Source organism: Pinus tabuliformis, chromosome 7 (assembly GCF_031772625.1).
Source record: "Pinus tabuliformis cultivar Carrire ecotype Pingquan chromosome 7, CPIR1, whole genome shotgun sequence".
Taxonomy (NCBI): domain Eukaryota; kingdom Viridiplantae; phylum Streptophyta; class Pinopsida; order Pinales; family Pinaceae; genus Pinus; species Pinus tabuliformis.
Window position 1 is genome coordinate 662,280,829 of NC_142293.1, and position 24,944 is coordinate 662,305,772.

A 24,944-nucleotide genomic window follows, 5' to 3' on the forward strand; every position below is an offset into this window, starting at 1 on the left:
CTTATATCAACCCCAAACTTCTCTATTTTAACCAATGGAACCCCCTCAAAAGTCTTCAAGGCTTCTAGAGGTATAAGACAAGGCGATCCCATATCTCCTTTCCTCTTTATTCTTGCAGTAGAAGGCCTGGGCAGATACCTTAAGAAAGAAAGAGCAGCAAATAAAATCAAAGGGCTAAGACTTTGGGGTAATGAACTGCCAATCACCCATCAGCAATTCGTTGATGATATCATGTTATTCGGGGAACCAACTGTAAAAGAAGTGAGACATCTGAAGAAGGTCTTGGACTTATTTGCAGAAGCTTCGTGTATGGAAGTCAATAAAGAAAAATCCTGCACCTTCATATTCAATACCATAGAGCCAGTTAAAAGACACCTGACCAGGATGCTGAATTTCAAGCAAGGGAACCTCCCAACCAAATACTTGGGCAATGTGCTGGATTTCAACTCAAAAAAGCAGAAAAACTGGCAAGGAGTCCTGGAGAAACTCAAAAACAGAGTGGCTAGCTGGGCGTTCAGAACCTTAAACATTGCTGGAAGGATTGTACTCGTAAAATCAGTTCTACAGGCCATCCCCATTTATCCACTATCGATTATGGCAGTGCCTCAAGGGGTTTTCACTAAGATCAGAGAAATCTTGAGGAAGTTCATTTGGGGAGGCACGGCCCAGCAGAAGAAGTGGGCCTTAGTTTCATGGAAACATCTGACGAAACGAAAGGAGGAGGGAGGATTGGGTCTACGAGATCCAGACAAACTCAATAAGGTGCTGGGTGCAAAACTTTGGTGGCGGTGGATGAGGAGGTAATGATCTTTGGAAACAAATATGGAAACACAAGTATGCTCTGCCAGATACTACAGAGAGTATTTATCGAATGCAGGAAACCCCGAAAGGATCGGCAATCTGGGATCTAGCTCGTCAAAATCGCGGTATAGTAGATGAGAATGCTTTCTGGGAAATCAGAGGAGGAGGGGAGGCTAAATTATGGGATGAGAACTGGCAACAGAGGGAGAAAATGTGCAGAATACAAAAAATCCAAAATATACAGGAGAGGATAGGCGACATCCACATATATGTCAAAGATTATTGGAAGGAAAACGAACTGGATGGAATATGGCGGAAATGGACCACCCCAGAGGAATGGGGCATGGAGATAAACCAAGAGCAGCAGGAAGCGTTCAGGGAGGAGATAGAATCTAGGAAAGTCAAAGTGCGAATGGGTAGGGATATCCTCAGATGGGGGAAGTCTATGAAAGGATCCTTTACGGTCAAGGAGGCGTACTATTTGGCTGACCATCAGGGAACAGCAGAAGAAAACCAAGACTGGAAAATCATCTGGGGTAAAAACTGGTGGCCGAAACTTACTCTCTTTGCATGGTTAGTAGCTAAGGGTAAGATCCTGACATGGGATAAACTTCAGAAGAAAGGCTTTAGTGGGCCTTCAAAATGCTACCTGTGTAGTAAAGAAGCGGAAACTCAAGAGCACCTTTTAATCAATTGTGGTTATGCCAGGAAACTATGGATGGAAATCGGGAAATTATTCCAGAAACCTGAGAAGTCACCGAAGGAAACAAATGAAGTGGTTTTTCAATGGCAGAAAGAAAAATTCCAATGTAAAGTAATCCGTAAGGCCTGGGATCTCATGGCCGGTTTTACGATCTGGATGTTATGGAAAGAGAGGAACCGTAGAGTGTTCCAAGACAAAGTTAAAAATGCGGCAAAAATATGGGACAGATTAGTGAATCTAACTAGAGAATCAATATTGGTAGAGAAGTGGGATGCGGAAGACTGGAAAGCTGACCAGGGAGAAGAGCAAATTCTTAAGAACTTAAATCTGAATTTCGAAATGGTGCATAGTAAGAAAGTTGATAGATTTATTACAAGACCTCAAAGCCACGACAAGTTTTCTTATCCCAAAGACAACTTTATTAAATTTAATTTTGATGGGGCTTCAAAAGGGAACCCAGGTAATGCTGGATTTGGGGGAATTTTCCGAGATGGCCAGAGAAACACCAGATGGATTTATGCAGAGTGGGGCGGCGAGATGACAAATAATGAAGCTGAATTATGGGCAATTCACCAGGGATTGCGAATTGCAATCCGAAATGGTTATAGAAAATTGGAAATTGAAGGAGATTCCCAGATGGCAATTGAAATCCTCAAGAAATTGAATAACAGGAAGAATTGGGAGAAGGTTACCAACAATTGGTGCACGGCAGGGATTGTTCAAGAAATAGCAGACCTTCTGAAAAAAATTGAATACAAAATCTTTAATCATGTAAAACGGAGTGGCAATCGAGCGGCAGATTTCCTTGCGAATCGGGGTTGCAAGGACCGAAGTGGTAAGGTGGACAATTAGTGGAGATCGTTGCGGCCCAACAGAGAGTGGGAGGAATTGGCCAGTATCATTAATGAGGACCATGAACAAGCAACGAATGAAAAAAATGAACAAGCAAATAATGAGAATCATCGTAATTGTGCGACGGACAGGTGAGTCGGATCGGCAGCCCCAAACATTAAATGGTTGTTAGATAAGGCGAAGAAAGGATATCATGACCAGGCATGATCTAGTACAACAAGAGTGTGTGGAGACAGGAATGAAGATATCACCTCGCAGCAAGATAATTAATGCAAGTGTTTGGAGTGGCGGAAAAAGAGGTAAGTCAGAATCCATAAATGGAAATGAAGCGAGTCGGACAGTTGATTGGAAAGGCAGAGGGCAAATCCATAGGTGGCATCGAAAGGCCAAATTGATAGGCAAGAGGAGTAAGGATCGAAGGATTATAAATGAGCGGCAACAAGGGATCAAACAGCAAGTGAATTGCATTGGATACCAGAGAGTGAGAAGAGGAGCGGAGGTGGTGAGCAAATACAGAGAGAGTTTACGCCGAAACCCCACCGAGGCGGCCATGGAAACGAGAAAGAGAGCAAGGACCACAGAAGAAATGGAAGCCGAGGTAGGCAGGGAAAGGGTAAGAAAGGGTAAGGCGATTGCGAAGGAAGAAACAATTGATGAAATATATGAAGTCTACGATGATTCTGCGGAGGAGGAGGATTGGCAAGTTAAATGCAGGCGGGATAAGGAGCGTAGCAGAACGGTAGAAGGATGGGAGAACCAGCAAAACAGCGATGAGCAGCCGGGGCAACGGGGAGGAAGGGTAAGGCAGAGTGGCAGACGAAGGGGAAGTAGACAGGCGGGAGTCGGGACGGAGCCGAGTAGCACGAGAGGCAGAGGAGCGAGCGGATACCGAGGAGCAAGGGGTGGCCGTCGTGGGCAGCGGGGGAGACCGAGTAAAGCGACAAGCCGGTCACTTGACAGGAAAATCCAGCAAGCAGAGAGGGCGTATAACCAGAACACGAATCCCAGGATTAGGAAAATTATTCAGAATATGGAGGAGGATGCCATTCAAGCTCAGTCAGATTCTGAGATGGAGGACTGGGAGTTCCTCATCCACGACCCTGGTAACACTAGGGGCAGGATGTCTTTATTTAAACAGTCCCTACATATATACTGGGTAATGAAAAGATTGCTGGCCAAAGCTCTGGAGCAGGCTGCAACAGAGATGGCGGAGCTTGCGCAGGGGGTTCCCAATCTGAGGAGGGAGCTCCGAATTATCCAGATTTCCTTGGAGATGCAGGAGAAGAAGCTGGATGAGATCCAGCAACTGATAAAGGAAGGAAATCAGAATGCAAGCAAGGAGACAACCCAGCGTCCAGAGGCAGAAGCTGAGTAATTTCAGATATGTTTCCTATTTTTTGATGAAAATCCATAGTATAGAGAATTATAGTGAGTTCCAAGTTTTAAATGTTGAATTCTGTTATATGCAAGTAATTAGGACTAGAAATCTGAAAGACTGTTTAGTATATTTAGCTTGGACAACCAGACTCTGGATCTTTTATTTTTGGGCGGCTATTAAGAACTTCAGGTGGCTTAAACACTCGGTTTCCCCAAGAAGGGCGAGTGGAAAGCAACCTATTTTGATATGTATTATGATTTGAAGTAATAGAAAAAAGAGAGCAACACCTTAGCCTACAAAAAAAAAAAAAATCGTAATAATTAAAAATTTAATTCTATTTTTTAAAACTAAAATAAGAAGCCATTAGGGTTAAAATAAATTTTACCTTTTATTGAAAATATTTTATAAAAAAATTTCAATAAATATAAAATTTTTAATATATTTAATTATTATTATTTAAAAATTCATTAAATATAAAATTTCAAATATATTTAATTATTATTATTAAATAAGTTAAAATTTTGAAAACTTACATCTAACAATATAATAACACTATAATAAAATTCAGAAACTTTATTCCTAACTACACATCTATTAACTTACGTAAAGGTAAAGATGGCAACTTTTAACTTAATATGTTTGATTTTATTATTCCGAAATGCACACCTATCAACTTACCTTCTATCAACTTACGTAAAGGTAAAGATGGCAACTTTTGACTTAATATGTTTGATTTCATTATTCCGAAATGCACACCTATCCACTTACGTAAAGGTAAAGATGGCAACTTTTGACTTAATATGTTTGATTCTATTGTTAATCCTCTGAATATGTTTGATTCCATTGTTAATCCTCTGAATATGTTTGATTCCATTGTTGCATGGGTTCAATCCTTTGATAATAGTTTCACAACACCCTTGGTAGAGAAATGGCCTTCGCTGGAATTCTGACACAAAAAATCAAAATCAAAGAACCCCAAGCTTACGAAGACCTCGGAGCCTCACATCTCTGCCAGTATTGCAGTCACTAAGGGTTTCCGCCTTCATCTAAGCTCACGGATTCTATCCAAAATTCTCGAAAAACCCAAAACTCCAGTTCGCCAAAGAAGGAAAAAAAAAACGTTAAAAGACTTCAAAATTGTAAACCAGTTCGCCTCACATCTCTGCCAGTATTGCAGTCACTAAGGGTTTCCGCCTTCATCTAAGCTCACGGATTCTATCCAAAATTCTCGAAAAACCCAAAACTCCAGTTCGCCAAAGAAGGAAAAAAAACGTTAAAAGACTTCAAAATTGTAAACCAGTTCGCTGAATATACTGAAGCAGAGAAAATATGATCGAAAATATCAAACACTTCAAGTTGGACTCTCAATGCTCCAACCAAAATCAATTTGAGTATCGCTGGTCCTGGCGTCCAAGCCAGTGGAGTGAAAAGCACTCCAGGTGCTCTGTCCAACTCATAGATAGCTAAAGGTGCAAAGTCCAATTCATAGATAAACTAAAGGTGCAAAATCCTTTTTGCATTGAGATAGACTACAACAGTTTCGCTTTGTCCAATTCAGAGCTGAATTGGAGAACGAAAAATATTCTTCCGTTGGGATGGACTAGAGCAGTTTCCCTTTGTCCAATTCAGAGATAAACTCAATAATGAAAAATGTATTTGAATTGGGGTGGATTACAGCCGTTTCTACCAGTAGGAACCCGAAGACACTCATATCCATGTTTGAATTTTTTTAATTGATGGCCACAGGCCATTAAATCCGCAGATCATATCATGTGCCAGAGGATATGCTTCTTGCTGCTTAACTCATTCTGGGTCAATTTTCAAAACCAATGGCATCGTTTTCTTCTCCACACCGAAGGAAGAGTTAGCAGAAGCAGTCTTGGTCGCTGGGGAGGATTGTTTGGCGCCAGAATTGTTCCTGAACACAGAAGAGTGTCCTAAAAAGAACTTGGGTCGCCTTTGACAGCTTCTTCCATCAAAGAAACCACTCCTGCTGGGGAGGATTACCCTCCTTATCCCGATTCGTAACCTTTTGCAATGTCTACTAGTCCGTTCCTGCTCATCATCTCTAAGTTTATAGTTTTTTCTGCAACAAATTTTACAAATATCTGCAAAGTTCCGTCTAAAGACACTTCGTCATCTAGTTCGCTGGCAGCCTCTTGCCATTCCCATTTTGCCTGCTTGATCAAGCTGTTTCCAAACGATGAATTCAGATTCTCGGAGCCCTTGCAAAATGCTTCGACACCACTCGTAGTGTCTTACTAATTTGCTGCTGCTGTAGTTGCCATGTGGGTCTACATAGGCCTTTTTGTGAAACAGATGCCATGCATACTCTGGTTTTTGACACTTAGCCAATGGTGTCCGTCCTCTGTCTCAGGTACTGATGAAACAGACCTAGAAGAGTGTGTAGAATCAGACCTAGAAGAGTGTGTAGAATCAATACCAGGCTGTCGATGCTTCACTCGCTCACATGTTAAAGAAAATTTTGAAGTAGCTTCCTGTTTCGCTTTACGGAGCTTCTTGATCAAGGTTGTTGGTTATCCCTTCAAACGTCGTTGAAATGTTATTCGAGCACGAGCCTCGAAAAGTTTGAAGAGGCGAAAGGTCATACCCAAGAAGGCGCCCACATCATCACATTTGTCGGAAATCTTGAACATTCTCTTCCTCGGCTGCACATATCAGCCTTCCCCATGACTGCCGAGAAAACAAATCTTTCGATATACTAATCCACAATCTTATTCTCTTTGTTATAACTAATGAGAAATGGTTTATTTTTAAATACGAATCTAAGATATCATAACAACTGAGGAATATTTATTATGCCTTGCTCTCTTTCCAAGGGAAAGAATTTCGTATATGGAAATGCAGATAAAGGTGTAAGCATTGCTGATTCAAACTTGATAGGTGTATATACTTTCCGTGCGAGCTTTTCCCACCATTCTTTGTTCTCAGATTTTTGTGATTATCGAATTGAAGAAATTTTGAGTGAAATTGGCAGGAGTCCTTGTTTGAGGCGGTCATTGGAAGCCATATAGTGGTCATTCTGGGCTTTTGGCTATGCTTTACAAACATTCCAGAATTTCTTTGAATAGGTAGCAACGCAATTTTTTATACTCGTATAGCATGAACAATTTCTTTTCAAACTATTAACAGGAAGGCTTCCGAAAAACCCCCCCAATCTAGAATTTCTGTAGGGTTTCAGAATTCAGTCCATGTTATTCGTTCCAATTTGGACTGCTTGTGGGTTAAACGGCTGCATTCAAAACCTACTAAATTATTTATATACACTTGCAACTTCGTTCAGTAAAATATTCATTTATTATTTCACTGTTGGTGGTGATTCGATCAGAAAAGAATGACTGATTCCATGAATTAATCAGCGACAGGGTATGAATTATTGATACAAAAGTGTCATAAATTGGACTAGAAGCTAATCTCGAAGAACAAATCAAAGTATCCATTTGAATACCTGCTACATCAGCTATAGAGGATCTTTCCTGTGAGTTTCTCTCTCTATTGTTTGTTGAAAATTGTACCAAATATCAGAGTAAATAAATGCCAAATTAAAACAAATTATATGGTCTTCCAGCTGCAAAATGCTTATAGCATTATATGGCCCATAAATAAATTTAGCCAAAATTGCTACATTCTCATTTTGTTCAAGAAAAGCTGGCATAATATGATAATTCCCGTATGACTGCTTTCGAGGTGGTTCTTTCACCTCTAGATAACTTTGTTAGGGTTTTTTACTAGCTCATTTCAACTGCAAGAATTGAGTACACGTCTAATTTGTTCGTCTCCAGATGTGGGTTGTTCTATTTTTGCTCTCTTTACCAGATCTAAGCTGGTTGCATATCAGAGAACTCTTTTGTCCCCTGCCCCACAACAGCAGGTTCTCATATATCAATTTGGTGTCTGATTTGGCTATGACCTTAAAATTTAGATTATTATTATATTATTTATTTATTTTTCCTGTTTTGGACAATTATGTAGGTATCTATCAAAATATATTTCAAATTAATTAATATTATTAATATTTGCTAATAAAATCCAGACTTGGACAGGCAGATGTATCTGCCTCGCAATCTGGGTGAGGCATTTTCAAGTCTTCTTGTCAGCTGTTTTTATGATTTGTCTACATACCGCCTTTTGTTGTTTCTGACTCTATTAATAGACTCATTTTAATTACAGCAAATGTCGTATCAGTCTCATAAAATGTGCAATCCTTAATCTCGATAACAATTTTGACAGTGACAGAAAATGGCAAGAACTAGGGACAGAACTGAAGATTTCAGGGAAGCTGTTCGCACCATCGCATTGAAGCAGCGATTCAATGAGGTTATTAATCCCTCCTCATCAGCAGTACCCTATGCAATTATTTTTCCCATTTATGCTTTGTGAATATAATGATTCTGTGAGGTTCCAGAGCACTGATCATTTGGATTCTGCTCTTTATGGTTTTCTTCAATAATTATCCTTACATTTACCCTGACTCTTTTTGTTTTCTTTGTTTCAAAAAGAGAAAAATGCTATGTTTACATAAAATTTCATACATGAGGGTGTTAAATTTTTATCTATTGCAGCAATTGGAAATTATTCTTCTAACTAAAAATTTAATTATGCAGTTTATTTGCTACGACAAACAACGAATAAAATCACAACTGCAATTTTCATCATAAAAACTCTGCGCAAAATAAAACACTGAAAACTGAGAAATTCTAGCTCATATAGAAGATTTTTTTTTTTTTTTTTTTTAACTGAAACGGTTATGTTTTATTGATAGATAACAGGTTGGGCAGAGCCTAATCAACCATTACAATTTTCAGAATTTACATTGGCTCTCTTTCTGCTTAGGGGATGATATCCATGGTCGCTGTTTCTGCATTTATGCTGATCATTCCTTCCTGTAAAGTGCATCCAATATTCGCCAATCTGTCTGCTTCCTTGTTTAATCCTCTGAGAATGTGGAAGAATTGGACAGATGGAAATTCTTTCAGAATTCTGGTCACTCTTGAAAGTTGTTTGTTTAGCACCGGGTCCTTGAGTCTTTTCTTGTCTACCATCGTTTTTATCAGCAGTTCGGAGTCACCGAAGATTAGAATTCTTCTGGATTTCCTTTTCTGGCCATTTGGCAGGCTTTCAAGAGGCTGAGAATTTCAGCGTGATTGTTGGTTTTCATTCCAAGGCCCCAACTAAAGTCGTCTTTTTTCCCGTCTTGAAAGAAGATCGCCTCTCCTGCTCCAGACCTCCCTGGATTGCCTTTTGAGGCTCCATCGAAAAAAATGGTGCACTTGGCCTGTGATTTCCACCATTGCTGGAAGCTGTCCTCTGGTTCTCGGATCTGCCATTTTCCTTTGTGCATTGTGCGGTTGGGTGCTGGTAGATTGGCCTTTCCTGTATAAGCATCCATCCACACCCTTTCTTCGGTTCGCAAGGAGTTGTCATCTTTGACTGAGGAGTGGTTCAGTGTTTCTAAGAGGAGGTTCTTTGCCTGTTCCGCCACTTTTGCTGCGAGCAATTCTGTGTTAAATATTATTTCATTCCGAGCTAACCAAAGTTTCCAGCAGACATACTTTGGTACAACGATCCACACCTTTTGCCAAAGTGAGTTGCTGACTATGCTGAAGGGATATCTGTCATTCCAAGAGGAGAACATGGTGTCAATCGTGCTTTGAGTTGGAGGAGGCACGTTCAGCCCGGTGAGGAAGAAAGACCAGACCGCCTTTGCAAATTCGCAGGCTAAAAACAGATGATTTGCAGTTTCCGGGGCTCTTTTGCAGAGGACGCATCTATGTGGTCCAGCTATGTTCCTTACACAAATTATCTCCAGTCAAAATTTTGTTGTGGAACAGTGTCCAGAAGAAGAAGTTGATTTTGGGAATGCCGAAGCTGTCCCAAATCTGCTTCCACACGGATTCCGGGTGTGGTGAATCCTTTTTGCTCTGCATCTGATAATATCCTTGGCTAGCTGTGTATACCCCGGTCTTACCCAGCCCCAAACATCTTCGTCTTCTTTGTGCACTGGGGCAAAGTCAGAGATTGCGGCTTGAAGAGCGTCTAACTGAGCGTTTAAATGTTCTGGGATTCTGGGGAAAGTCCAACATTGCCAGTTCCCTTTTCTGTCCCAACTGGAGATATCCTCTATTTTCCTTATACCTTTAGACTGTAGCCAGACTCTTACCTCTGTAATCTCGTGGTTTTCTGCTAGAGGGCGATGTCCCATAACACTGTCTCTCCATAGCTTTGTATTTTTACCATTACCGGGGATTCGATACAAGTGGGATCTGAAAAAATCAATGCTTCTGTTACACAGTTTCCAGACCTGCGTTCCTTTTGGGGATTTCTCTGTATTGTATGTTTTTAATGACTGATTTTTCAGGTATTTCAGTTTGAAGATCTGACTCACTGGATGAGAAGGCTCTGCGTGGAGCTGCCATAACAACTTACAGCCCAGAGCTAAATTTGCGTGGACTGGGTCGCGGATTTGAAGTCCACCTTCTGCCAGCGGGCGTTTCACCATATCCCAGCTTACTAAATGAAATCTGTTTGCGTTTCCTCTCCCACCGTTCCACAAGAAATTGCGCATGAGTCTGGAGATTTGATCTGAGATTAGTTTTGGAGCCAGCATGAGAGACTCTTGGAATGTGGGCAGAGCAGAGAGGACTGATTTGATGAGCGTTAATTTGCCCCCTGAGGTTAGCCAAAAGCCTCCCCACGCAGTGATCTTCCTTTTGAATTTCGAGATAACTTCCTCCCACAGGTGATTTCTGTTGGATCCCAGTGTTATTGGAAGGCCCAAATATTTTATTTTTTCCCAATCTGCATGTCCTGTGTACCCCAACTCGTTTGCAATTGTCTCAATCTTGTGCTGCTCTGTGTTCCACCCATACATAGCACTTTTCCTCTCACTTACCAGTGCTCCTGAGATGCTGCAATATTTCTGAAGTATGATTCTGAAGGATTTAGCTATTCTTGGAGAGGTCCCTCCAAGCAATAGTGAATCGTCGGCGAAAAGTGCATGGTTCACAGGGTCTATGCCTTTCACAATTCTGATCCCTGGTAGACACCCCTTTTGTTTTTCCAAATTCAGTTTTCTGCTCAAGGAGTCTGCCATTAGAATGTAGAGAAAGGGTGAAAGGGGGCAGCCCTGTCTCAAGCCCCTGGTGGCTAAAAAGAAGTTAGCAGGTCTACCGTTTATCATGGGCGCAATCCAAATCTTCTCCAGACATGCCTTGATAAGATTAATGAAGTCCTGACTGAAACCAAAGGATAAAAGTACCCTGTACAAATAGGAACGATTAACTCTGTCAAATGCATTACACATATCAAGTTTTATGAGCATACCTTGTTCTTTGCGTGAGTGGCTGGAGTGTAGAGATTCCTGGACTTGAATGACATTGTCCAGAATGTGTCTTCCTTTCACAAATCCCCCTTGGGCAGGAGATATTAATTTTTGCAAAAGGGGTTTGATTCTATTCGCCAACAGTTTGGCCACAATCTTGTAGGACGAGTTACACAGGGAGATTGGCCTGTATCTGTCAAAAGAGCTTGGGCTTGCTTCCTTTGGAATTAGGGCGAGGAAGGTAGAATTTATACTGCCTCCAATCTTTGCCTTCCTCATGAAACCGTGAACCATTCTGATGAGATTAGTTTTAATTAGATCCCAACATTTTCTGTAAAAGTGGATTGAAAAACCGTCAGGCCCAGGTGCTTTGTCTGGCTCCATGGACCAGACAATGTTTGCAATCTCCTCCTCCGTGACAGGGCTCAAAAGAGTGTTATTGTCATCTGCGCTGACTAGCTGTGGAATATTTGTGAGGAATTCTGCAATATCCTCCTCACTCCCGTCCTTTTCTGCACTGAGAAGGTTTTGGAAGTGGTTCACAGCGGCTTCCTTGATTTGATCAAATCCTCCGCATACCTGACCCCTAGTTGTGATGATTTCTGTAGTGTGGTTTCGCGACAGACGAGCCCTGTATTGTCTGTGGAAATATTTAGTGTTTCTATCCCCGGCTTTGAGCCACAAGTTGTGTGACTTAATGCACCAATATTCTTCCTCGATTCTAAAATAGTTGTATGTTTTCCTTTGTGCAATTTTTTCATTATCTAGGTCCATGGATGAGATGTCTTTCTCTTCCATTTCCACTTGGAGATCTTCCAGCTGGTTGACTACATCTTTTCTCTGGCTAGTGGGAGTGACTGTGACTTTCTTTATCCATTCTTTTAATGCCTTCTTTGTGTTTTTCATTTTTTGTTCCCAAACGTAACTTGGGGAACCTGAAACTTCTATTCTCCATGCAGTTTGAACCGTTTCGTGGAACCCTTCCCTTTCTGCCCAAAGAGGACTGAAACGAAATGGAAGGGGGCCGAGGTCTTCTTCTTCCTTTAAGCATAATAAGATTGGTTTATGATCTGAGGTTAATTTTGGAAGAATCTTAGAGAAAACAATTCTTTTATTCAGCATAATAGAACTGCTGGTGAGAAATCTGTCCAGCCTTGCAGAGATGTGGTGTTCCCCTGTTCTATTATTAGTCCAGGTGTATTCTCCTTTTACTGGTTTGAAATCTACTAAGTCCCATTGTTGGATGAGGTTTTCCACTGTGGCAAGGAAGGGGTCTCTCAGATTGGTCCCTCCTCTCTTTTCTTTGGGGTCTAAGATTATATTCAGGTCTCCTCCTATGACTATATTCAAAGGATTGAGTAGTTCCAAATAGTCCAAGAGAGTTTTCCAGCATTCTTTCTTCTCATCATAATGCACAGGTACATACAAATTAAACAGGGCTAGCTTAAAATTACTTGCTATGTGGCGCAGTTCTGTATATATCCAATGCTGGGTCACAAAGGAGCTTTCTAAAGAGAAGAAGTTTTTGGACCAGAATGTGCCTATTCCTCCCGCCGAACCTCTTGCGCTGACTACCTTTCCTGAATCAAATTTCCATCTTGTATTGCTAGTGTTAAGAAGGATTTCCCCTTCTATTTTTGTCTCTTGGAGCATGAGTATGTCTGTGGTTTCCATCTTCAATAAATCTCTGATAGCCTCTGCCTTAGTGGGATTCCCCAGACCCCTGCAGTTCCAAGAGACCAGCTGCATCATTTATGACTTGTTGGGGTAGGTCCACCTCCCTTAGGGACCCTTGGTCTGGTGTTCCTTCCGAGAGTCATTTCTATGGTGGCTTGGCTTCCCAGGGTTTTTTGTCTTTCTGATTCTTCTTCCCTAGTTTCTCTGTTTGATTTCCTTCCAGCTCGCTTTGATGTCCTTTCTAGGGTCTCTTCATCCGATGAGCCCTCGTTTTCAACATTCTTCTTCTTTTGTTTGATTATATCAACATATGAGGGGGACGAGATATTGCATGGGTTCGGGTTTGAAGTATTACCTGGATCTGAAGGTTCGGTGTTGTTCTGCTGGGGAGGTTCTTCCTGTTTTGCCTCTGGAGGATCTGAGGATGGAATGAGAGATTCAAAAGGATTTTTGTCCTCCTCTTTGCTGATGGTTTCCTTGCTTCTAGCGTTTTGAGTGCTTTCATTTTCTTGCCCTGATTTGTTTCCTGTCTCTTTGCCTTTGTTTTTGTTGTTCTGCCTGTTGTTTGCTGGTTTCTTTACTTGTTTCCATTGCTCTCCTTTTTCTTTCTCTGTAGTTTCCTCGTTTTTTTCTTGCAATATCTTGCAAAGTGCCCATATTCATGACAGTGTTGGCACTTAAAAGGCAACTGCTCATAGTCGAGCTCTTGGATATGGGTCCAGTCCGCTACTGAGAGTTTGATGGCTTCGGGTAAACCAACTTCAAGATCGACCTCAACGCAGATGCGGGCACAGGAGTATTGATCCTTCCTCGGCGCCTGATCTATGTATCTGCCAAGAGCGTTACCTATGGATTGCAACGAGTTCTGACTCCAGCAGTGGAGGGGGAGATGTGGGAGGCGTACCCAAACAGGTACCGCCGTGGGCACATCCTGAGCTGGATCGAAGTCAGGAGACCATTTGTTCAGATAGAGCCCTTGAGGGCCCATGAAGTATGGCCCGTTTCTAAATATCAGACTTCTATCCTCAGCGTTTTTGAACACAAACACAAAGAAACCTTTGCCAACGAAATGACTTTTTATACCTTCTCTGACCAAAGGTGTCTAGTTTCGCTTTACCCATTCCTCAACAGCTTTCGGGGATGGCCATAACCCTGTGAACTGACCGATAAGGCCTCTTTCGGCGAGATTCAACGCTGTTCTACATGTTTCTTCCACCGGCAGTGTCACCGTGGGAATGCTTCCTAGTTTTTTGACAAACTTAGACTGAGAGCCAGTCGTCCGTTTCCCAGATGCTGCGACTAAAGATCTGAACGCTTCTAGTTCTGGAGGTATTGGGGGGGTAGCAACAGAGCCCCCACCAAGGTCCATGTCTGAATCACACGGAGTGAAAAGGACTGGCTTGGCGCTGCTAGGTCAGTAGCAACGCCTCCATGCAGGGACGCGATTCCAACCAAATGAAATTTTGACCTAACCCAAAAGTCTATTATTTCTGTCGTTGTCTTCCTGCGAGAGATTGACAACAGCCTCGGCCTGAGGATTCCCTTTGAGCACGACAACGGCCTTCTTGACCTCTGCGACGACGGCCAGCGCCCAGGCTGCAGGCGCGAAGGAATGCACTCTGCGGGATTCGAACCACCGATTCGTAGCAGCTTCTCTCGAGGAGGTTGTTTTGTTTAACATTCATTACTATATACAAGAATTTTGACACAGTTATTTTTGGACAATTGTTCCCAGAAAAACCCAATGTAGGAAAACCAGTGCAGCAGATGAGGGTTTTATTATTATTCTTTAGCAGCAATTCTGAGTACAATAATTTAGATGCCCAGCTGACAATTTAATCCGAGGAAAATATTGGCAAAATTATTGTGAGAATTTTCTTTCACCCCACAACTAATTTCTACCTCCGAAATTACCTCCCTAGCCTCTGCGCTGAGCCTCATACGTCATCCTCTACACAGAGATTACACTGACCCAATGAGAATTTCGGCCTTCCTTCCTTTGCCTCTTTCAGGAACTGGAAACCTTCCTTTTAGAAAGCTGCTACCCTCTTCTTCCACCCACTACTCACCCTCTGGTTCTATCTTCTCCGCTGAGCTACTCCTACTGAGAAAATCGAACTGCGTGGGCCACTGAATCGCTGCACTGGTGTGTTCTCCATAAACCACATTGATCTCATCTTATAATCCAATATTGGAGCACCAACGGCCAAGATTAAAACTTAATCAATGACTAGGATCATCTTTGGATCGACCCATGTGAGTTTCTAGATGATTCTCACCTATCTTAATTAACATTGATTAATTAATCATATTCCCTAAGTTTAGACTTAGGAAATATTAAAAAAAAGGGTTAATAATCTAATTGAGACACTCTAGGTGGAATTTCCAGAAACGATTTCTTTGTTTTGGAGACCTCATGTATTTTAGCCTCTCCACCAAATTTTATGGCTAGAACACATCCGGTGCTACAAAAACTAACACTCTCTCTTAGCTAGGAATGTGTTCTAATGTTGCACATCCTGCCACAACACCTTGTCTCTGCATCATCCCCTGTCATGTTGCTGATGTTTGGCTGTTGCTGCCCACCAACCACTACGCAACTCTGATATACACTGCATCTGTGTTGTTGCTGACCCTGCGATCCTGCTGCCAACACTGCATCTGCACTACAATTCCCTCTCACCTGTTGCTGTTACAACTGAGAATCATCTAGAGTAATCTGCTTCTACTTTTGAAACGGGTTATCCACCACACCCATCTGTTCTCTGAAATAGACGAACTTAGCTCTTCTTAGAGCTTTCGTGAGTATATATGCAACTTGCACTTCTGTGGGAACATACTATAGTTGGATTGCTCCACATTGTACACAATCTCTGATGAAATGACATCGAATATCTGTGTTTCGACCTGTCATGAAACACTGGATTCTTAGAGAGCTTTATGCAACTCTGATTATCACAGTAGACATTGGTCGCCTCCATCCTCTGCCTGAACAAGCTCACTAGCAGCTTCCGAAGCCATATAGCTTCGCACGTAGCTGTGCTTGTTGCCATATACTCTGCTTCTGCAGAGCTTAGTGCTACTGACTTCTGCTTCCTGCTACACCAAGAAACCATCCCTGATCCAACACTGAAGCAGTACCTAGAGGTACTTTTCCTGTCCACTGAACTGCTTGCCCAATCTGCATTTGTGAATCCACATAATCTGACATCATCTCCTCGGGTATATCTCAACCCATACTCGACTGTGCCACACACATACCTTAGAATGTGCCTCGTTGCTGCCCAATGTACCCTCTTCGGCTCTACCATGAACTGACTAAGGGTATTGACTATGAAGCAAATATCTGGCCTAGTATTGACTAGATACATGAGAGATCCAATAAGTTGTCTATACAAGGTGGGGTCGACATCCTTGTCATCTGATGCATCTATCTTCTTCCAATTGGTGATCATGGGCGTAGACATGGTCTGCAATCTTGCATTCTGAACCTCTTCAGAATATCTGTAGCGTATCTTCCTTGCCCAAGGAAGATCTCCCCATCCTTCTACCACACTTCCAATCTTAGGAAATAGTGCATCAACTCCAAATCCTTCATGTCGAACTTTGCTTCTAGGTTCCTCTTGCAGTCCTCTATGAGCCTTGATGATCCTGTCAAAAAGATATCATCCACATACAAAACTAGGATGAGTGGCTCACCCTCTACCATCAAATAGTAAAGGTTGGGATCTGCGTCACTCTTGACGAATCCCATCTGCTGCAAGTAGTTGTTAATCCTACCATACCATGCCCTGGGAGCCTGCTTCAGTCTTTATAGAGCTTTTCTCAGTTTGCACACATGAGTGCGCCTCTCATGAGTCTCAAAGCCCTTTAGTTGTTCTATGTACACTTCTTCCTCTATCATCCTGTTCAAGAAGGTTGTCTTGATGTCCATCTGGTGAATCTGCCATCCCATTTGAGCTGCTAGGGATATAACTGATTGGATAGAAGTGTATCTGGAAATTGGGGCGAAGGTCTCCTCATAATCTATCCCTTCTTTCTATGCATACCCCTTTTCCACGAACCTAGCCTTGTATTTTTCCACACTGTCATCTACAACATATTTGATCTTGTAGATCCATCTAGAACCTACAACTGATTTGTCTTCCGACCTTAGCACTACCTCCCAAACATCATTCGTCATGATAGAACTATACTCTTCTACCATGGCATCTACCCATACTTGATGTTGTGCGGCCTCCTGAAAGCTGGAAGGTTCTGCAACCTGAGCCACCAATGCCTGGTACCTGTCAGGTTGTCTGCGTTGTCTCTTGTTCGTCCTAGGAGTTCCAATAAACTCCTCTACATCTCTCAATGTCTGACGAACCTCTTTGCTAGCTCGACCACTTATCGTGGGAGGTTTATCCAGCTCCTCCTCATCCTGCCTCTGCTACTCCATCTGCTGAGAACTCCCCAGATTTCCTACACCTGAGGAAATATTGGTACTGGTCATAGTACTCGATCCTTGTGATTGTCCTGCTTGTCCCACTCGCTGCCCCTATGGCTTCCCCTGATGCTAGATCAAAGGAGCTTCTGCTGACTGATTTTGATCACCTGCAGGCTGGTGGGCTCCGGTATTGCAGCAATGATGCTGCAACTCCTGGGGCTCCCTTCTTTACTTTTATCAACCCGGTAGTTCGTAACAAACTTGGAAGCGACGGTGCTATATGCACAAGTACTAGCTTATTGCAGGCTATCACTTGATCAGTTGGTACAAGTTCGCTAGGAGCTTAAGCCAACTTCTATGAGTTCTTAGAAGAAGCTTTTAACTGTGATGGATGAAAGCTAACTCAAAAGAGGCTAATCTACTTGCAGAAAGAAGCTGAAAGCTGAAAGGAAATGCAAACCCTAGCAAACCCTAGTTTTACTGACTAACACTACTGGTGCAAGAAAAGAGATGAAAGCTGTTGAAATGGATGCCATTGACTCTTGGAAAGGTAAAATGCATGTGACTAAGCTACTTCTGAAGGAAAATATGGAAAAAGCATCTTTTTGTATTTTTGAGTAATTTTGCAGAATTATTATGCATGTGCTTTAAATATTTTTGAATGTGCTGGGGTTTATTGGCGAAAGGAAATGGAGTGGACGCTTGCAGGAGGTTGGGAAGGTGAGAAGAGGGCCTAAGGGGTCCCTAGCACCCTTCCAGAGAGTTTCACAGCGATCAGATCTCGAAAAACTGCTCATGTGAACTTCTACAGGAAGTCTGCAGGGGTTCTACAGGATGTTCTACAGGAAGTTCTACAGGAAGAGCCGAAAGAGGATTTTGGAGGGTTGATGGTGGAAAAACAGTGGGAAAGTGGAAATGGAGGATGGATGAGGATGTGAAGGGGTCTAGGACCTGGTGAATGAAGCTAAGGAGTGATGAAGATGGTTGGATTTGTTCAAGGACGGAGAAAGCAATGTTGCACAAGAATGTAGAAACTAGGTCAAATTGGAAAAGTGTGGCGAATGAAAGGAAGGAATCTTGGATTAGGGGTTGGAGTAGGTTGTATGATGGAGGAATGATAGACAGGGTTGTGTTATAGGTGCTCTGCACACTATTTTCCAAAACTGATCGATTAAAGACTAGAAAAACCAGAGATCTATCTATTTTGACCTAATCTGACCTAAAAACTAGAAACATGATGAACATAAGTTTATAGATAGAAAATCATGCGAGATAACTATGGAAACTAAGCAAGAACAGATCTAAACATGCAAGTATGACTGGTATCAACTTTTCCAACTAAAAATCTAACACTAGTGATTGCATGGAAAGGCAAAAACAATGTTTTTGTGGCAGCAAGTATGTCTTGGTCTCAGTTCATGGTCCCAAGGAGGGAGAAATGAGATCAAGGACTTTTTGATAGTCTTTTTCTGTTACCAAACTATCAAATCAACCTGAAGCATGAAAAACTATCTCAATCATAAAAAACAACCTAAGTAACAAAGCAAGATTTTAACCTAAATAAAAAAAATTATTTTATGAATGCAGCAAAGACACATAAAAGCACACAAAGGAGGTACTAGCACTCGGGTTGGGCCCAACCCCAAGAGCTACAGCCTCCTAAGAAAGATTAGAGCTGGTGCAAAGCTAGATTCATCTTTATTGATCAAGAAATAATAGTTACATCCCAAAACTGTCTACAAGAAAAAGCTCGAAAATGTGCTGATACAGGGCTGCACTAGAGTGCGAAAATAAACTAAAAAAATGACTAAAATCTAACTAACATCTGACTAACAAAACTGAGGCCCTAATCCTTCTTATTTATACAAATTGAGGACCCCAACAGTCCTCCTAAACTTTAGGATCTCTGCTGCCAAAACTTGCAGTTAACAACAACTTTACTAGCCCTGCTCGACTGCCCTTGTGATCATCGATGTGGTGGCCCTTGAACTCCGAGCTGCTGGTGGAGAATTCGAGGTAAGGGCTCATAAATGAAGTGGACACCTTCCTACAAATCCTCTCCCTTGTTCTTCCACGAATTTGGCTGCAAAGTGCTTATTAAACCTTTGATTTTGTCTCAAAATTGACCAAAAATCTGCATAAAACACACATTAAACTTTTTGGCATAATGACTAACCCAATTCACTCTATCAGCATAAATATAATAAAAAACATGCAATAAACTAATGAGAATGGTGGATTAAGTCGAATTAGAAAGCTAAATGAGACCATATAATTACCCATTTCTGGGACTCATCATCACCCCCTACTGAAGGTGTTGCTCATCCTCTGAGCAACTAATCCATCTCCTCATCCTTGATGACCCTGGTGGCCTCCCTATCATCGCAAGTTTCTAAAGTGGTCTGCTCATGTGTGCCATAAAATTTTGCCTTCTTGTCCATGTCCTTCCACTGCTCCTATTCTGCTTGTTTGAATTCTTGTGCTTTTCTTGGCCTTAAAATACATGGAGGCCTGCTTTTTCTCTTTCTTTTGGCTTAATTGGTGTGCTCAGGGTAGTGAGACCAGCTGCTGCCTCTCTTGCCAACATTTCAGGGGATTTCTCTTTCTGCTGTTCTTTTTCTTCACTTCCTGTAGAAATTTCTATGCCCACTGTTTCTGCTTGTGCCACTGATATCTCAGGGTGTATCTTTTCTTTCTCTTGTTGGGTGCCTGCCTTGGCTGTGGCAGCCTTCTTTTGGGCTTTCTTGGCCTTTTTCTTTCCAATCTTTGTCCTTTTTCCCTTTTCTATTTTTGTTGTTTTCTCCTTTTCTGTCTTAGGCTCAGCAGTCTTGTCAAATTCCTCTTTTTCCTTCTATTCTTCCTCTATTTTTCCCTCTGCTTGAATGTCTTGTGCTCCCTCATCAATGTTCTTCTCAATTTCTTCAGTTTTCTCCCCCTCATCACTGCTGGATGGGCTGATATTCTCAGCCAGAGTTTTGATGTTATCATCCCTGGACATATTTCTAAAGATTTCCCAAGCTATGGGGACAATATAGGTGTGTAAAGCATCTTCCACCAACAGTTTGATGAGTCCATGGTGGGCTAACTGATCTAGGACTCCTGCATTTAGCTTTGTACCACATTCAATTAAAGACTGAAGGAGGAAATATGGGATGCTCAGTTTTTTAGCTGGAGGCAAGTCCATCCCATACCTCAATTCATGTAGCAACCTGAAATGATAACCATAGATGATGCTAAACCTCCCTTCACATGTGATATACTTCATTATTTGATAACTGGCTTCACTCCAGAGAGGAGGCAAGCTTGTCCTTCTGACCCCATTTTTGTCTTCTACAGGATGCTCCTCAGGCAGAAAAAATGTTTTCTTAGCCACTTGTCCCAATGACTTCTCCTCTTTGCTCCAAGGGAGCCCCAATGGTAAACCAGTAATTCTGCTGATGAAATCAGGGGTAAGTTCTAGGGTCAAGCCCCTAAAACTAACTGTGGCATGTGTCTTCGAATGTGGTCTCAGGGACATCAAAAACTCTTCAATCACCTCTTCATCATAACCTTGAATTCTGTCAAAGAAGGATATCCAATTTGCCCTGGTGAAAAGGTCCACCACCTCAGGGTTCTCATACAGTTTGCTAGAGTTTAAGGGTTCTTTCCTCATGAATCCTCCTGGCATGGTGTTGAGTTTGTGTTTTAACCAGCAAAGAAAATGCTTAGGTGGGAAAAAAAACAGTCAATCACTGAAACAGAGGAGAGCTGAATTCGGTTTTTTCGAACCCAAGAAGGAATTTTTCATGTGCTCCTTACAACATCAAATGGCAGTAATTCCCCTGTTTGAAAACTGCTGTCACCTAGAATTGGTCTGTCTGTTTATGAAAGATTTTTTTTTTTTTTACATAACAGAGCATAAGGACACAGGTTTTTTCAGCACATAGATAGATATGTAAATTCATGTTTTTTCACACACACACAGGTTGGCTTCTACTGCTGCATGTATCTTCCTTACAGGAGAAATTGAAAAATGATGAGGAGACTTCGATGTAGAGAAAGAAAGGAACTGTGTAGACTTAGTGAAATATGCAGGCAGACTTTCACTATTTTTCTCAATGCATAGGCAGACTTTTACTCTTGTTTTTCAATCTAATGTTGTGTTCAATTCACCACCTTACACAAACAAATCATGCATAGAGAAGTTTTCCCAAGCCTACCTCATTTTGAGCTTGAAATTCGATGAAAATCCCGGGTTTTCTTTCTGCAGAGCTGTTCTCTGCCTTTCCTGTAGAAACCTTCCTGTAGACGCTGTTTCAGCTCCTGTAGCACTGTTACAACTTCTTGTAGAATGTCGATAAGCAGGAGGGTTTTGCAAAATGGCAGAGAACGACTGATTCGCTGCTATGGAGGTGGTATAGAGCTTGTTGCAGCTGCAGGGACGATGATAAAATGGAAACAACGGTGGTGAGAGTATTTCAAAGATGAGTTCGATTCGCTGTTTATGGAGACTTCCGTTGATGGAGGGTGAGCTGGCCAAGTGCACGTTGGCCCCATGTAGATCGTTGGTCCCCACTGCAGTGTTATTATGAACTGTATGTTCTCTGCCTGTTAATCACTTGACATCAGTTGCGCTGGAGTTCAAAACATCTGTCACTACCTGTTTTTTAAATTTCCCGTGAGTTGACTATACACATGTGCTGTATGATTTCCGGCTGAGCGCTGTAGAACTGGACAAGGCACTGTCTGAACTGGACGAGGGTGGCCAGTTAGCTGGCCACCGATCTTGTTTAATCACAACCATCTCACTGTCCATGCAGTTCTTAAATTACATTCATGCAACAGAGGAACGGGTTTAGTCACTTACCTGGAAGTCGAATGCATTTGCTGTGAGGTGTTGTGGCCTTTCCTTCTGCTACATGCCTTTGTTTCTGTGGATGCATGCTTGTTTGGTTGCTGATACGTGGCTATTTTTCTTGTGCAGGTATCCTTTGGCTGGATCTAAGTTGCAAGAGTCTATTTCAACCTTCAGATTTGCACCCTCATGCTGCTGATGCTGGATTTTTGCAGGACAGCGACTTGTTTTGTCCATAGCTCCCAAATGATAGACTGGATTGACCTGAAACTTTCTGAGCATGTTTCTATCATCATTATGCACCTCCCATATCAAAATTGTGGTCAATGGATGCACGGATTTCGAGAAAAATTGAAAATGGCTGAAGGTGACAGAGGTCAATTTCTTGGAAATCATGCACTAGAATTGGTTGAAATTTCTTGGGCAGATTACTATCACCTATATGCATCTCCCCATTAAACAGGTTTTTAAATGGATGGACGGATATGGAGAAAATGCAAAAATGGCTGAAGGTGATGGAGGCTGATTTCTTGGAAACCGTGCACTGGAATTTGCTGAAATTGCTTGGGCATGTTGCCATCATCCCTATACAACTCCCCATAAAACAGTTTTTTAAATGGATGCACGGTTTTCAAGTTAGGGAAAAAACAAATTTCTTCTCTATGTATTTTTGTATCAGAGCATTCTGTGGTTTTTTGGACAGTAGGAAAAATGAGCTTGGGGTGTGATGCAGGCATGGAAATGATGGAAGAGGGGTTTGAAGACTGTAGGAGGATTTATAAACCCTTTATGAAGCTTCCATGTTCCTCAAACTGATTTTGAAGTCCATTTCTAGCTCTTTGTAATTTCTACAGGATCCTCCTATAGAAAACACAGTTTTCAGAAAAGAAGCACAATGAGGTGGAAATGATGTCAAGAATGATGGAGAAAGGTGAGGGAAGGTAGGATAGGTGCTGTTATTGGTTTCAGAGCTTTCTTGGCACCTGTTGTTGCTTCCTGAAGTTCTGCAAACCTGCAATACAACTAGAAATTCATTTTTTCATTTTTTTTTTTTTTTTTGAAAACAACTAGGGCGCCTCAAGGAGGTTTTCACCCTAATTGCCTACCCTGGGCGCCTCCAAGGGGGGTTTTCACCCAAGGATCTTATTCCCTTTTTCTTTTCTCTTCTTTCTAACCCATTAACCACCACATGGAGGTTTTCAATCAATGAGCCAATCTGAGCCGCCTTCGAGGAGGTTTTCACCTTAGATTTTTATTTTTCTCTTATTTTCATTTTTTTTATTTTTTTCCTACCCTACCCTACTTGAAAAACAAAATCATTTTCAAGTATAAGAATACTTCCAATGGAGCCATGTGCACATCGAGATTAGAGACAAAATGATGTGGAGGCTTGAAATGCATGCTTTGATAGGTATCCGGATTTCAGAGACCAAATGATTTGACTTTGAAGGGATCAAACATAGCTGAGGAAGAGAGTACTGCTGCAACTTAGTGACCGTCTGGAACCATATCTCAATATAGCTCTGATATCCTTGGTCCTTTTGTTGATCTGGATCATTCTTCATGTCACCTTCTACCATGACCTTCTCATCTTCCTCTTTTTGCTGATTTTTCTCTTGAATACATGGAGGATTTGATGGTAACCATGAGGGAGCTCTCTCGATCTCTGATTCTGTTGTCTTCTCTTTATCAAGTGTAGCCCATGGTTCTTTGCTCCTCTCTTTTGCATCTTCTTTTGCTGAATGTGGTCCTTCAATGATATCAATATAATCATTTTCTTGCAATACTCTTCCTGAGCTATGGTGAATATCATTGAGCTCAAAAGTAGCTGTTTGGAAATGTTGTCCCTCAGCATTATAATTGGGTTGAGCTACTCCAATGTGCGGGTTTGGAAATGGTGGTACAAGTAGTTGAGTGGGGGTGTATATTTGAGATGGATGTGGATGGGGTTGTGGTTGAGTAGGTGGTGGAGGAAAAGGAGCAGGAGGAGTGTTGTACTTGGGCCTCCACCCCTGATGAGATGCATTCCACTGAGGCTGTGACTGAGCGTAGGGGTGAAATGGATGAGCAGCTGGTTGGTCATAATATGGAGATGTGAAGGACCAAGGATGAGGTGTGGACCAGGAAGGATGAGCAGGGGGACCCCAAGAAGGCATGGAAGTGGCGTGATAGGGGTTGTAATAGGTCTGGGATGTCCCTTGCATTCTCTGCTGGTAAGGTATGGGTCCATGTGGCCTCCTTTGGTTCATATAATAGAATGGTTCAGTGGCTCCTTTGGCCCTCTGATATGCAGCTTTAATTCCCGGCAAGGAAGGGCACTGGTTCATAGGATGGTCTTTTTCACAGACAAAACATACTTCTATAGAGTGCAATGGACATTTGTTCCTAGGATGCTTTTTAGTGCATCTAGGACAAAAGATGGCCAAAGCCCTCTCAGTTTCCTCTTGCTTCCTTTAGATCCGCAAGGTATCGATTTGCATGGCAATAGTTTGTCTGATCTCGCTCTTGAAATATTCCCACATGTTTCCAGTTTCACCTTCAATGGATGAGTTGGAAGAAAAGGTACTGCTCCCGACATTTCTGTTTTTAGCCATTAGCTCCAGAGGAATGTTTTCTTCTTCTTCTCCCCTAGAGGTTCTTCAAAATATGTCTTGCTGCCCACCTAGGGGTTCTTCTTAATCATAGTCATCGAAAAAGAGAGAAGGTTGGCTGTGTGAAGCAGTGGGGGTGTTGTGCAAACATTTTTCTGACTTATCTCTACTCCTACAAGGCATGAAAGGAAATCTTTTTGGTTGATTTTTGTTTTTTTTCTGCTTGTACCTGCAAAACTAAAATAGATTGAACTGCACCTAACTAAAATCTATCTTGCTGATATGAAAATGCAGAATTGAAATGAAAGCAAGAAAGGACTAATCTATTTTGCTGAAATGA

At 41.9% G+C, this 24,944-nt stretch overlaps 1 protein-coding gene across 3 annotated transcripts in view; it reads left to right on the forward strand.

Moving 5' to 3' along the window:
• The first annotated feature begins 4,964 nt into the window (after positions 1 to 4,964).
• Positions 4,965 to 24,944, forward strand: part of LOC149249187 (syntaxin-81-like) — a 433,615-nt gene continuing 413,635 nt past the window's right edge. The window contains exons 1-3 of one of the 3 annotated variants that reach the window (XM_089456197.1): positions 4,965 to 6,826; positions 7,115 to 7,233; positions 7,986 to 8,072. In XM_089456197.1, coding sequence (XP_089312323.1) covers positions 7,995 to 8,072 — 78 coding nt within the window. In that variant the 5' untranslated portion in view covers positions 4,965 to 6,826; positions 7,115 to 7,233; positions 7,986 to 7,994. The remainder of the gene's footprint in view (positions 6,827 to 7,114; positions 7,234 to 7,985; positions 8,073 to 24,944) is intronic. The other 2 variants (XM_089456195.1, XM_089456196.1) reach the window with 2 other exon arrangements.